The 13,276-nt window shown below is 35.7% G+C and overlaps 2 protein-coding genes across 2 annotated transcripts; both read left to right on the top strand.

Moving 5' to 3' along the window:
* The first annotated feature begins 40 nt into the window (after nt 1-40).
* LOC17888114 (regulator of nonsense transcripts UPF2) lies at nt 41-7,970 on the top strand. Its single transcript, XM_006293522.2, has 17 exons — nt 41-210; nt 317-404; nt 579-781; nt 1,122-1,460; nt 1,541-1,645; nt 1,799-1,926; nt 2,440-2,613; nt 2,788-2,869; nt 3,149-3,445; nt 3,532-3,729; nt 3,955-4,056; nt 4,275-4,526; nt 4,627-4,845; nt 5,624-5,794; nt 6,151-6,336; nt 6,466-6,927; nt 7,060-7,970. Exons 1-17 carry the CDS (start codon nt 163-165, stop codon nt 7,558-7,560), a joined length of 3,555 nt encoding a protein of 1,184 aa, XP_006293584.1. The 5' UTR covers nt 41-162; the 3' UTR covers nt 7,561-7,970.
* A 1,467-nt stretch (nt 7,971-9,437) lies between these two features.
* Nucleotides 9,438-11,885, top strand: LOC17889609 (AP2-like ethylene-responsive transcription factor SNZ). Its single transcript, XM_006294516.2, has 7 exons — nt 9,438-10,048; nt 10,140-10,165; nt 10,330-10,360; nt 10,474-10,561; nt 10,720-10,847; nt 11,040-11,125; nt 11,505-11,885. The coding sequence occupies exons 1-7, from the start codon at nt 9,669-9,671 to the stop codon at nt 11,750-11,752; spliced, it is 987 nt and encodes a 328-aa protein (XP_006294578.1). The 5' UTR covers nt 9,438-9,668; the 3' UTR covers nt 11,753-11,885.
* Nucleotides 11,886-13,276: the final 1,391 nt, after the last annotated feature.

The raw sequence follows: 13,276 nt of genomic DNA, 5'->3' as shown, positions 1-13,276 counted from the left end.
GTTTCTTCTTTGTTTTGTTAAAAATAAAATCCTCGGCCGGTTTCGTTTCGTTTCTATCATCTCTTTCTCCGGGAACACTCTAAAACCTAAGTCCGATCGAAAAAATAATAGTTATCAGTTGCCTCGAATTATCCCACGGCGTCATCAATCTGAACCCTGATAATGGATCATCCAGAAGATGAAACCCACAGCGAGAAACAAGACGATGAGGTTTGATTTCCAGATTACGGCTGGTCTTTGCTCGATATGAAATCTAAATATGATCTCTCATGCTTACTTGGGAAATTTGGTATCCTTTGTGTTCTGGTTATTTCAGGAAGCTCTTGCTCGCCTTGAAGAGATTAAGAAGTTAGTTGAAGCTAAGATGACACTTCGTCAAAATAACCTCAATCCTGAACGACCTGGTTAGTAATTTGTCTTCTTTTCTGGGGACTTCATGGATTATTTCTTGAATTGTAGTTTCCTGCTTCTTAATATGTGAAATTGAACTAGTTGTTGTTTCCATAATGCTTAGGATGATTCTACTTATGAATCTGTAGTTATGAGTTGTTACTGAGACTGAGTCCTCCATGTTACAGATTCAGCGTATCTTAGGACTCTTGATTCTAGTATCAAGCGGAATACAGCAGTTATCAAGAAGTTAAAGCAGATCAATGAAGAGCAGCGAGAAGGGTTGATGGACGATCTGCGAGGTGTAAACCTTAGCAAGTTTGTTAGTGAAGCTGTTACTGCCATTTGTGAGGCTAAGCTCAAAAGCTCAGATATTCAAGCTGCTGTCCAGGTTTGCCTTGCTCTTTCTCTTTTTCAAACATGATCTCTTTCTACCTTGGTTTTTTTCTTCGTAAGTAGGCTATCTAATGTTAGATGTTATGGATTGGAGTAGATCAGTGACCTTTTTTCATATGTTACTCATGTGACACTCGTGATCAACTTGTCTTGTTGAGATTTTCAGTAGTTGTTATCTTTGTTTAGATAGTTTCTTCAATGCTTTTGACTACTTGGTATGTCACTTCCCCTACCCCAGTTTAGGTTTTTGCTGAATGATATCTTGTTTCAGTTTGTTATCTTGTGCCCTCTGCTCAGAATTTCGTTTCAAAGCTGATATCCATTTATTTTGACAGATTTGCTCGCTACTTCATCAGAGGTATAAAGAATTTTCTCCTAGTCTAACACAAGGGCTCTTGAAAATCTTCTTTCCTGGAAAATCTGCCGAAGATTTAGAAGCGGATAAAAACTCAAAGGCCATGAAGAAACGGAGTACCCTAAAACTTCTTTTGGAGCTCTACTATGTTGGAGTAATAGAAGATAGTAACATCTTTATTAATATTATTAAGGATCTTACCAGTATTGAACAACTGAAAGACAGAGATACGACCCAAACAAATCTGACACTTCTTGCCAGTTTTGCTCGGCAAGGTAGAATTTTTCTGGGGCTTCCTATTTCTGGACAAGACGAAGAGGTAAGTAGGTTTGAAGATCAACTGAATTTTTACCCCATATTTGCGGGTACCTAGCTAAATGTGACTATGGTTTACTCTAGTTTTTCAAGGGTCTCGACGTAACTGCCGATCAGAAAAAGAGTTTCAAGAAAGCTTTCAACACATATTATGACGCTCTTGCAGATCTCCTTCAGTCTGAACACCAGGTTAGATTCCCAATTGTTTGCCCTTGTGTTTATGTGCAGGAAACTTTTATAATTTTTTCTTGCCTGAAAATGAAATATTTCCTCCTTTTCTTTTTTCGTTTTGCTAGTTTTCCGTTTTTCCGCAGTATCTTTCTAATAGTTTCTTTTTTACAGTTACTTCACCAAATGGAGAAGGACAATGCAAAACTGGTAAATGCTAAAGGGGAGCTTAGTGAAGACAGTGCATCTTCGTATGAAAAGCTGAGAAAATCATATGACCATCTCTATCGAAATATCTCATCGTAAGTTGGGTCTAACTGTTGTGGTCTTACTTGCAGAAAAGCTTGGAAATAGATCATAATCATTTAATCGATGAACATATTGATAGCTTTGTAGCTTTCTTCTCGCTGGCCATTAAAATATCTGTAACACAAACTATTATTTAGCTCTCAGTTCTTTCATAATATCTTCCTGAAGTATATATAGCATGTTATTGCTGTCATTATAGTTTATAAAAGTAGTTTCATTGTTTATATCTTGGGCATGCATCAGTTCATTGCCAAACTCTTTTTTTATTGTGACATGTGTTTACCGTATTATGAATTGAAGTTTGGAAGTGATTTTAGATAGATGGTGTTTATCCTTTCCTCCCACATCTCTGAATTGAATGGATATCTGGCACATGAACATCTACAGTTTCAACATTCACAGATTATTTAATATTGGTTATGGAGGCAGTCAGCTGCTTAAGTATTCTCATCTAATTTGATATACCTTGCCTAATTAGTTATGAATTTTTTTATGTCCTGTTTCAGTTTGGCCGAATCACTTGATATGCAGCCTCCTGCTATGCCAGAGGATGGTACAACTAGGCTCACGGCAGGGGACGAAGCCTCACCCTCTGGTGCTGTAAAAGATACATCTGTCCCAGAACCTATATGGGACGATGAAGACACCAAAACATTTTACGAGTGCTTGCCTGATCTGAGGTCAGCTCCTATCTATGTTGCTACCAGACAAAAATATGGGAAAATGTGTAGTTTTCAATTGGCATTCAGAAATATCTTTAATTTTCTTTATAGAGTCTTGACACTAGTTTTGTATTGCGGATACTTTATTATTTTAGTTTTCGATTGCTTATGTCAGATGCACTTTTTCTCTAGGGCATTTGTTCCAGCAGTATTATTGGGAGAAACAGAGTCTAAATCAAGTGAGCAATCTACTAAAGCAAAAGATAAATCATCTGTAAGTGGTTAACGTTCTATGTCGCATTCTGTCCTCTTGCTTTCTTAAGATATTGGAAGAGATTAATTGTTGTTGCTATGTGAAAACGTGCATGGTGTTCCATTTTAATATACTATGGACGCTTGTTCGGTAATCATCACTAACTTGGTCACCTTGGAATGACATGATTTGCTTGTTGACAGATTTCGAGCTGCATATTTGTTCATTGTGAAAAACTAACTTATTGTTTAATAGAAAGCCAACATGTTTGATTTAATGCCTTGTTGTGATTGATCGAAGGAGTCTAGCTCTGAAGTTGTCGAAAGTCAACAAACAACTGAAGACGCAATAACAGAGGGTCCTGCTGATTCTGGTAGTATGGCTGATGGATCAAATACTGAGCAGCCAAAAGAGAAGGAAGAAGTAGATAAGGAAAAGGCTAAAGATGCTAAGAAGGAAAAAGGGAAAGAAAAGGATAGTGAAAAAAAATTAGAAAATGAGAAGGATAAAGGTAAGAGTCTTGATGTTGCAAACTTCGATAGATTGTTACAACGACTTCCTGGTTGCGTAAGCCGTGATCTTATTGACCAGTTAACGGTAAGAGTCCTTGAAATAGTTTTCTATTTGATGTTGTTCTGTTGAACCTTTGTCTCCATTGTTTATATCTATCTTTTTATTTCCAGGTGGAATATTGTTATTTGAATTCCAAGACAAACAGAAAAAAACTTGTCAAAGCGTTATTTAATGTCCCTAGGACATCTCTGGAGCTGCTAGCATACTATTCACGTATGGTTGCAACACTAGCAACATGCATGAAAGATATCCCGTCTATGCTTGTGCAGATGTTGGAGGACGAGTTTAATTCTCTGGTCCATAAAAAGGTTAGCTAGATCTACTGCATTGTCTTCAATAAGAAGTAACTAATTTTACTTTCAATACATTTGATTGTGATTGCACTATTTAAACCTTTGAGCACGAGTGAAGTCAATTCTCTCTGCTGATGTGAATACCTGTGTTCTCAGCTTCACTCCCAAAATTCCCTTATAAACGATGTTCAAATGTGATGATGTCCTGTCTGATGTAGTTGCAAATTTAATTTTGTGCAGGACCAAATGAATATCGAAACAAAAATCCGAAACATCAGATTTATTGGAGAACTCTGCAAGTTTAAAATTGTACCTGCTGGACTTGTATTCAGTTGTTTAAAGGTATAACTGCACAACCCAATATGTGTTCTATAGAGATGTAAATTTTCTTGAATTCTCTGAACTTATATTAGATACATTTCGATTAATATATTTAGTAAGTCACTTGAATCCTCTTACCGGATATCGAAATGTAATTGTATGGGGACTTTATCCTCTCTAGCGAAACTAGAACCATCCAACACTATAAAAATCTTCACTTCCCTTTTTTTTTTTTGCAGGCTTGCTTAGATGAATTTACTCATCATAACATTGATGTTGCTTGCAATCTTCTAGAGACATGTGGCCGTTTCCTTTATCGGTCTCCCGAAACCACACTCAGGATGACAAATATGCTGGACATATTGATGCGCCTGAAAAATGTCAAAAATTTAGATCCTCGTCAAAGCACTCTTGTGGAAAATGCCTACTACCTTTGCAAACCTCCTGAAAGATCAGCAAGAATTTCTAAAGTTCGTCCACCATTGCATCAGGTACTCCAACTTCCATGTCTTTTATCTTTCGAATAAATTTCCATTGTTCAATTGTATTGGAGATTTTGATTTTTCTTATACTTCTTTAAAAATTCTGCAGTATATTCGAAAATTGCTTTTCTCGGATCTTGATAAAGAATCCATTGCAAACGTTCTGAAGCAACTACGGAAGCTGCCATGGAGTGAATGCGAACAATACATCTTAAAGTGCTTTATGAAGGTTCACAAGGGAAAGTATGGTCAGATTCACTTAATTGCTTCCTTGACTTCTGGTTTGAGCCGCTATCATGATGAGTTTGCGGTGGCTGTTGTTGATGAGGTATTTTCCTTTCACTGTCGTTTCATTTTGAGCTGTCTAGATCTGAAAATCAAAAGTTTAGGAAAATCAAAAGTTTCCGAGTTTTACTGTAGAAAATTAATCTTTTATGGGTTTTGCGTAAATATTGGTTTTGCAAAAGTTAGATAACTATTAATTCAGATGGTGTTGTATAAATGGCTTCTCCCTGTCTCTCGGGTGAACCATTCTGATTTTACCTCTCCAATTTGAAGAATGGAATCATGAGTAAAGGTGGATTGAGTTCTTAACTATGTTGCTTGTTCTCTTCCTGTATAGTTATTTTTACATAGCTGCACATATTAGTGCCAAATTTCTTGGCAATTGGTGATTTATTATGTGCAGCTATGTAATGTTCTAAGATGCTAAACTCCCTTCTTTTAGTCGATAGAAATGAAAATTGCAGTCAAGTTGAAAAGGAATTGCTTCTTTTGTAAAGTTTGTAGTGTCAGTAAAGCCTAAAATAAACTTACTGTAAAATATGTTAGGAGCAACATGCCTATAGGTTTGGAGTCCATGTTTTTTTTTAAATCAGAACATTGTAATAAGATACTCTCGCATAATTTAATTTGAGGTTTGGTGTATTTTGTTGCTTGGTTATGCCTTCTCGTGAATTATGTTCACCTGCTTCGTTTAAATTTTATCTAGAGCGTTTGCTGACTTGTTCATCTAACATTTTATTTAAAGAGGTACTGCATGTTGTCCATGACTTAGTATCACATCTGTTCTCTGAAGTAACGTGGTCCATTGTTTTCACTTGAAGGTACTGGAGGAGATAAGGGTTGGGCTTGAATTGAATGAATATGGGGCACAACAGAAGCGACTAGCTCATATGAGATTCTTAGGGGAGCTGTACAACTATGAGCACGCAGATTCATCTGTGATATTTGAGACGCTTTATTTGACTCTTTTGTATGGTCATGGTACTTCAGAGGTATGTTAACCTAAGAGTCTTCCAGAGTTCAGCACTTTATTAAAACTTACATGTGCTCTTTTGTGTTGTTTGGCATTTAAAAACTTAGATTATGTCTCATCTCATCTTTAACCAAAACAAAAATGTCGTTTCTTATGTTTACTTCCTTTTTGTTCCTCATGATATACAAATTTAGAATACTATGCTGTAAAACTGATTGTGTCGACATAAACTGTGAAGTTATTGAAAGCAGAAGCCATTTTTTCCTGAGTTTTAAACTGCTGTTTTGTTCTTACAGAAAGGCTATGTGCTGCTCGCTTAATTGTCAGTCTTTCTCTTCCACTGATTGATTGTTGTATATACTTTTATGATGTTAGCAAGAGGTGCTGGATCCACCAGAAGATTTATTCCGTATCAGGATGGTTATCATTCTCCTGGAAACCTGTGGGCATTACTTTGATCGAGGTTCTTCAAAGAAAAGGCTTGATCAATTTTTGATACACTTCCAGAGATATATACTGAACAAGGGTCACCTTCCCCTCGATATTGAATTTGATTTGCAGGTTAGTCTTAATATATTGTGTATATTATATCATACAGGTACATGAGCTTATATTTTTTGTAGAAATTATCCAATTTTGATGTTCAGGCTATCTGTACCAATTATGTGTCTTAACTTTGTCTCAATGCAGGATCTATTTGCCAATTTGAGACCTAATATGACCCGTTACGCAACCATTGATGAAGTGAATGCTGCTATACTTAAGCTGGAAGAGCGTGAGCATGCTTCTTCAGGAGACAAATTCAGTGTAGAAAGAGACTCGGATACAAAGCCTCCAAGTAGGTCATCGTCGGTGGTTATCTCTTCTAATGGGAAAAGTGCTGCAAAAGATATTGGAGAGAATGGAGAAGCTCACGGAGAAGAAAGTGACAGTGATTCTGGTAGTGGCTCAGTGGTCCGAGATGGACAGAACGAAGAGTTGGATGATGGAAATCATGACCGAGGATCTGAGAGTGACGATGGCGATGGCTATGATGATGGAGATGGACCTGGATCTGATGATGGTAACGAATTCCGTGTAAAGCAGAAGGTGGTAACTGTAGATCCTGAGGAACTAGCAGACTTTGATAAAGAATTGAAGGCTTTACTTCAGGTAATTTCAGATCGGTCTTTTGTATTTTCTCTAATTTAGCTGGATGGAAAAACCAACTAACGCTAATGCAAGCCAGAACTTATTTGTTCGAATTTGAACATGGTTAAGGACTGATATGTTCTGTGGATGCAGGAGAGCATGGAGCAAAGGAAGCTAGAATTAAGAGGTAGACCGGCATTGAACATGACAATACCGATGAGTGTTTTTGAAGGATCTGGAAAAGATCATCATCATTTTGGGCGGGTAGTAGATGAAAATGGAGAAGAAGTGATGGATGAGGAGAATGGAGAGCAAAGAGAGGTTCAAGTGAAGGTCCTAGTGAAGAGAGGAAACAAACAACAAACAAGACAAATGCTAATCCCGAGTGATTGTTCGCTAGTGCAGAGTACAAAACAGAAAGAAGCTGCGGAACTGGAAGAGAAACAAGACATAAAGAGGTTAGTACTCGAGTACAATGAGAGGGACGAAGAGGAAGCTAATGGGTTAGGGACACAGATATTGAATTGGACTCCTGGGGGAGGCAGAGGATCCACTCGAGGCACCGGGGAAGGCAGTGGGAAGAGTGGTGGGTCTCGTCACCGGTTTTATTATCATCAAGGAGGTGGTGGTTCATATCATGCCCGGCGAAAGTAAATTCATCCGCTTTAGGATTTGATAATCTTGCCTGTGTCAGAAGCAGTAATAGTTGGCTTTTTACTATTGCTCAAAGGGAAAGGTATCAGAAGAAATCTCACGAGTTTCTGTGACAAAAGTTGATATATTCTCGGCTTCAGATTCTGTACCGACAGTTAAGTAAAATGGGTGATGGTGGTATATGTGGATCAGCTGTGTGTGTGACCCTTTTTGTCCCAGCTTGATTGATCCAACTTTTAACTTGGGATTTTGAAAATGTGAAGCGCTTTAGAAGCATGACGAAGTCGAATATATATAATTTGTTTAGCACAACCTCTGTTGTTAATGTCGTCTTATACTATGCTTATTTTAAAAGATGTTAATGTTAAATAGAATTACAAAATTCTGAGCTATTTCATTATTTAACTCTATCCTTAAACCCGTTTGACATCAAAGAAACTTGAGATGATATTTTGAGAACTGAGACGTCCTAGTAACATACTAGTATCCTACTGTATAAGTAGTTGCTGAACATGTAAAACTTATAAATGGGATAATCTAATTGTTTGCTTTCTTGCAATGTGACCAAAATCGAAATTTGATATATAATTGTTTTCTCCAATGTGTTTCCATATATAGTAATTAATCCTTCTCACAATATTACCAAATTGAAAGGAAACATGTTGATGGAAAAAAAGAAAAAAAACCAAGATTATCGTCTTACCATATAGGGAAAGGCCAGATTTAGGGCGCAGGGGACGGATTAAAAAAAGAAAGAAAAGAAAAGATTCCTTAAAAACAAAATCTGGTTTCTGTACTTTCAGCAAATCTTGAGAAAACGAACGGCTGAACGGCTGAGATATGCACGCAAACTTATCATTCAGTCTTGTCCGAAATTTCAGTCATACACGTGTCCATATAAACAAATAGTGTACTATGGTGATTGCTGAATGTTTTATTTATGTCACGACCGGACCTGATGACATAAGTTAAGTCACACTCTCTCTTCAATTAAGGTTAACTATCTCTCTCTCTCTCTCTCTCTCTCTCTCTCTCTCTCTCTCTCTCTCTCTCTCTCTCTCTCTCTCTCTCTCTCTCTCTCTCTCTCTCTCTCGTCCACACACAGAAAAAGTGGTGGTTGGCTTTATTGGACCGACGCTTATAGGTCCCCAACACGTTCACCATTTACACTCTATTATTATTGTTTTCATTGACAAATCTATCACACACCAAAATTAAAAATGGTATGGTTTGGTTTTGGTTGTGGTGTACAAATAATTAAACATAACGATTTGGTCCAGGCAGGTCCACCATCAGATTAAAGAAAATCTTCCTCATATTGCATTTATGTTCCCATTGCCCACTCGTTATACAAGTTTCATAATTTCTCAAAACGTGATGCATGATATATATTAGAAAATAGTAATATGGCTTACTCTAGTTGATAGCATAGGAAAATAATATATATGCATTTGAACGGTAATTCATAATATCAAGCAAAAGACCCGTACTCGGATGTCTCATGTATCGTCATTTCAATATTATCGGATATCTCTGAAAAATAAATAACACACTATAAGATTATATGTTTACATTAAAATATATATGTACTCATGTTTAATTGGTGTGGGCATCAAGATTATATTTCCGTACACCACCAAATTTTCAATATCGAATATTCATAAGATGTTGTAATATTCGGACATAGCTGGGTTATACTCGAACTTCAAGATACCTAGAAACTGAAAACATGTGAGAACGACGACCAATTAATAGATGGAGTTAGATTTTTTTGGGTAATATAATATATATATATATAGTATTATTTATCTTTAACAATTAATCGATAATGATATCTTACATATGTTTGAATAAATCGGGAAAAAAACAAGTACATAAAGCAATCAATTAATGAACAAAAATAGGGATGATTGAAAAGTAGGCAAGAAAAGGCAAGTGTGTAGCTAGAGACAATTGCACCGAACACGTCCCACGTTCTTTTCTATTTTTCCCATTTATAGTCTCTCTCTCTTCTCTTCTATCTCTCTCTCTCTCTCTCTTCCTCTATAGAGTCGCCGGAATAATCACACAAACGACGCAGGTCTACTTCTTTCCAAGAAAGACTGATCATGTTGGACCTCAACCTCAAAATCTTGTCGACACATAACGAAGATGAAGAAGACTGCAAAGTACCTACAGCCTCCATCTTCAATCAAGAAAAAGAAGATGATTCCATTGATCCATCAGCCAACAAGTTGTCTTTGATTACGTTTGGAATCCTCAAAAGAAAAGAAGACGTCGAAGCCATTCCTATGCCTCCTCCTCCTCCTCCGGAGAGTGGATTATCCGGCGCCGGGAGTGAGTGGCTGAATCTTTCGCCGATGCAAGGGAATAAACAAGAAATGTTGGTGATGAAGAAGAAGAGCCGACGTGGCCCTAGATCCAGAAGCTCCAACTATCGTGGCGTCACTTTTTACCGTCGAACCGGTCGTTGGGAATCTCATATTTGGTATTCGTCTATAAGACTAAAGTTATAAATTAATTTTTATCTTTTTTTCTCTTTTTTCAATAACACTTGGCTTTGGGATTTTTATGTGTAGGGACTGTGGAAAACAGGTTTATTTAGGTAAGTAGATCAATGAGATTTTCTATGTCTTTAATTTTCTTATTATAATAAAGGTTAAATTAAACACCTTTTTTTGGATAAGAAAACTCTGAATAAAAAAAACAAATGGTGCAAGATTTTCAGTTTTGTCTTTTGTTTATTTATTTTTATTTTGCTTAAAACAGGTGGTTTCGACACAGCCTACACAGCTGCAAGGTGTAATAAGGCCTTCTTTTCCTTTTATTTTTTTGGATATTTTTTAAATAATTTTCTATTTTCTAGATAAATACTTATCTATTTAAAAAAAACAAAAAAAACATATATATCAGAGCTTACGACCGAGCTGCTATCAAATTCCGGGGACTCCAAGCAGATATCAACTTCATCGTGGATGATTACAAACAGGACTTTGAAAAGGTTTTTCATATAAACTTATTGTTTCAAATATATAATATCTAGGTCAATTAATTATAATTATTTAGGTTTAAGTACGTGTATATATATTTTAAGAGACCTAGAGAATTTGGACAATCGATTAATATAAAACTGTGGATGTTTTGAATGATATATGACAGATGAAGAACTTAAGTAAAGAAGAGTTTGTGCAAACCCTTAGACGAGCGAGTGCAAGCTTAGCAAGAGGAGGTTCTAAATACAAAAACAATTACATGAAAAATGATTACATCCATCTCTTCCAAAACAGGTTCGATTACTATAAAAATTTTGATTTTGTTTTGTTAAATAACTTATTAACAATGACCCTCTGATTCTTCTCGCCGGTACAAATTAAATTTATTCACTAGTGATGAGTTTGATTCTTATCGCATACTTTATGATTCACATATATAATGTGTAAGTTTAGTAACAGTGTTTGAATAATATATAATACTCATAGGCAATGGAATGCATCAGCAGCAAAATGCAATGAGATAAGAAAGATAGAAGCTGGAGAAATTAAGTTGGGTGCCCATCATAATAAAGGTAAATTTATAAATGTAGGGTCACAATTCTAAATATGCATAATAAATCATCGTTATAATTGTCATTTAATTGAAGCCAAAACCCTAACCATAAACTTCATTTAACACATGTAGTAAATAAGCATATTAAACCAAACCCTATATCTACCCTTACCTTTCAGAATCATTCTCTTTCATAATTTAATTTGTTTTGGTAAAATAAAAATATACACATGTTATGTGAATTTAAACTAAAATGTAACGCAACAACAACACTGACACAAACATTACTAGACTTCAATATATTACATTCAACTTCATATAGTATTTATGTTGTAGATATTAGCCATATCGACATTACGACATGATTTGCTAAAAAAACGTAAACATAATTGTTTCAGGAAATGAGCACAAGGATCTTGACCTAAGTCTTGGAATATCTTCAACGCCTAAAAATATAACTTTGAAACCGAGCGCAGATTATTACATGGGATTGAATCGATCTGCAACGAGTTTGTACGGGAAGGCGTTGCCTGTATATCTACCGATCACAGAAATGAAACCGTTAAAGACAGTAGTAGCATCATCAGGATTCCCTTTCATTGCCATGATCAATTCTTCATCTTTGTCCAATTGTTTTGATCCATGAAATGATCACTATTTTTACTTTATATTTTTCCCGTTTAATTTTTTTTTTTTTTGGGTTAATTTAGTCTATTGAACGTCGGAATGATTATGTGAGTTATAATTTCTTTTTATAAATCATAGTCTTGCGGGATCATGAATGAATTGATGACCAAAATGAAATGAACTTTTTGTATAAATTCAGCTCGAGTTTGACTTCAGTTAGATATGGTGGTACTCCAAGTATGGTACTGTACTTTTTATATCTTACAGTGAGATTTGGTTTGAGATAAATCGGAAGAGTCATCGTTTTAAGGAAAGCCTATATTATATTCATCAGTAATTTTATTGTGGATGTCTTAAAAAATTTTAATTATTAATTTTAATATTATTTGATGATAGATGAGAATAGATAAAAAAAAATGTCGTAAAGTATATTTAAAATTGAATGCCTCCTAACAAAAAAAAAAGACATCTAAAACAAATGAGGGATAGAGATGAACAGAACATGTTAAAAATTGAAGTATGACATAAAATACGTACCTACGATAGAATGATGTTTTAAAGTTTTCATACACAATAATGAATGTTTAATCATACATATACAGTATTATTTTCCATAAAACAAAATTTTCCTCGAATTACTAATCAATTCAGCAAATTCATTTTTTTTTTCAAACAATACCTATAAGGATTATTTTTTTGGTCCATCTGAAAAAAAAAATGTAAGTATACTTGATCGATGGTTGTTAATTAGCTAGCACTCATTGGTGGTCGGTGCGTTGTTACTAATTAATAGCATATCAGGTGTATTAATACTTAGGTATTTGTATAATACACTATACACTATAGTTTACATACGATCAAGTATACTTTGTATAAATACTGAACTATGTACACGATACACAATTAATGAAATACATAACAAACTTTTTCTTCTCTCTCTTTATTCTCTCTTTACTCTCACTCTCTCTCTCTAGCTCGAGCTCTTCGTCTTCCTTGAGCAGATCCTGATATGGTATCAGAGCAATCTCGATCCGAATCATCATGAGTTCTTCTTCGATTGAGCTCTATCTTGTTCATCTTCTTCATTTTATTCTTGATTCTTGTTGTTTAATCGTGTTTGTGATTCTTCAATTCATGTTCACAACCGATTGAAGTCTTTCTTGTTTTTCTTCTTCTTTCTTTCTCAATTTCTCGATTTCTTGGTCAAGAGTTTCTTCATAGCAATGGCGACTTCGGCATCTTCTTCTCGTCCTCCTGTTCGTCCTACGGCAGAATCAACTCAATCGCCTACAGATCTATATGATAATCCATTCTATCTGCATAGTACTGATCATGCTGGGTTACAATTGGTCTCAGATCGTCTCACCACTGGCGCAGACTTCCATTCTTGGCGCAGATCGGTACGGATGGGATTGAATGTTCGTAACAAGCTAGGATTTGTTGATGGTTCGATACCTCAACCTCCTTCAACGGATCCGACTTATGGCTCGTGGTCCAGATGTAACGATATGGTCTCGACATGGCTCATGAATTCCGTTTCAAA

This window comes from Capsella rubella, unplaced genomic scaffold (assembly GCF_000375325.1).
Source record: "Capsella rubella cultivar Monte Gargano unplaced genomic scaffold, Caprub1_0 scaffold_4, whole genome shotgun sequence".
NCBI lineage: Eukaryota > Viridiplantae > Streptophyta > Magnoliopsida > Brassicales > Brassicaceae > Capsella > Capsella rubella.
The sequence above is the reverse complement of the archived record's forward strand: the minus strand, read 5'-3'. Positions and strand labels throughout refer to the sequence as shown.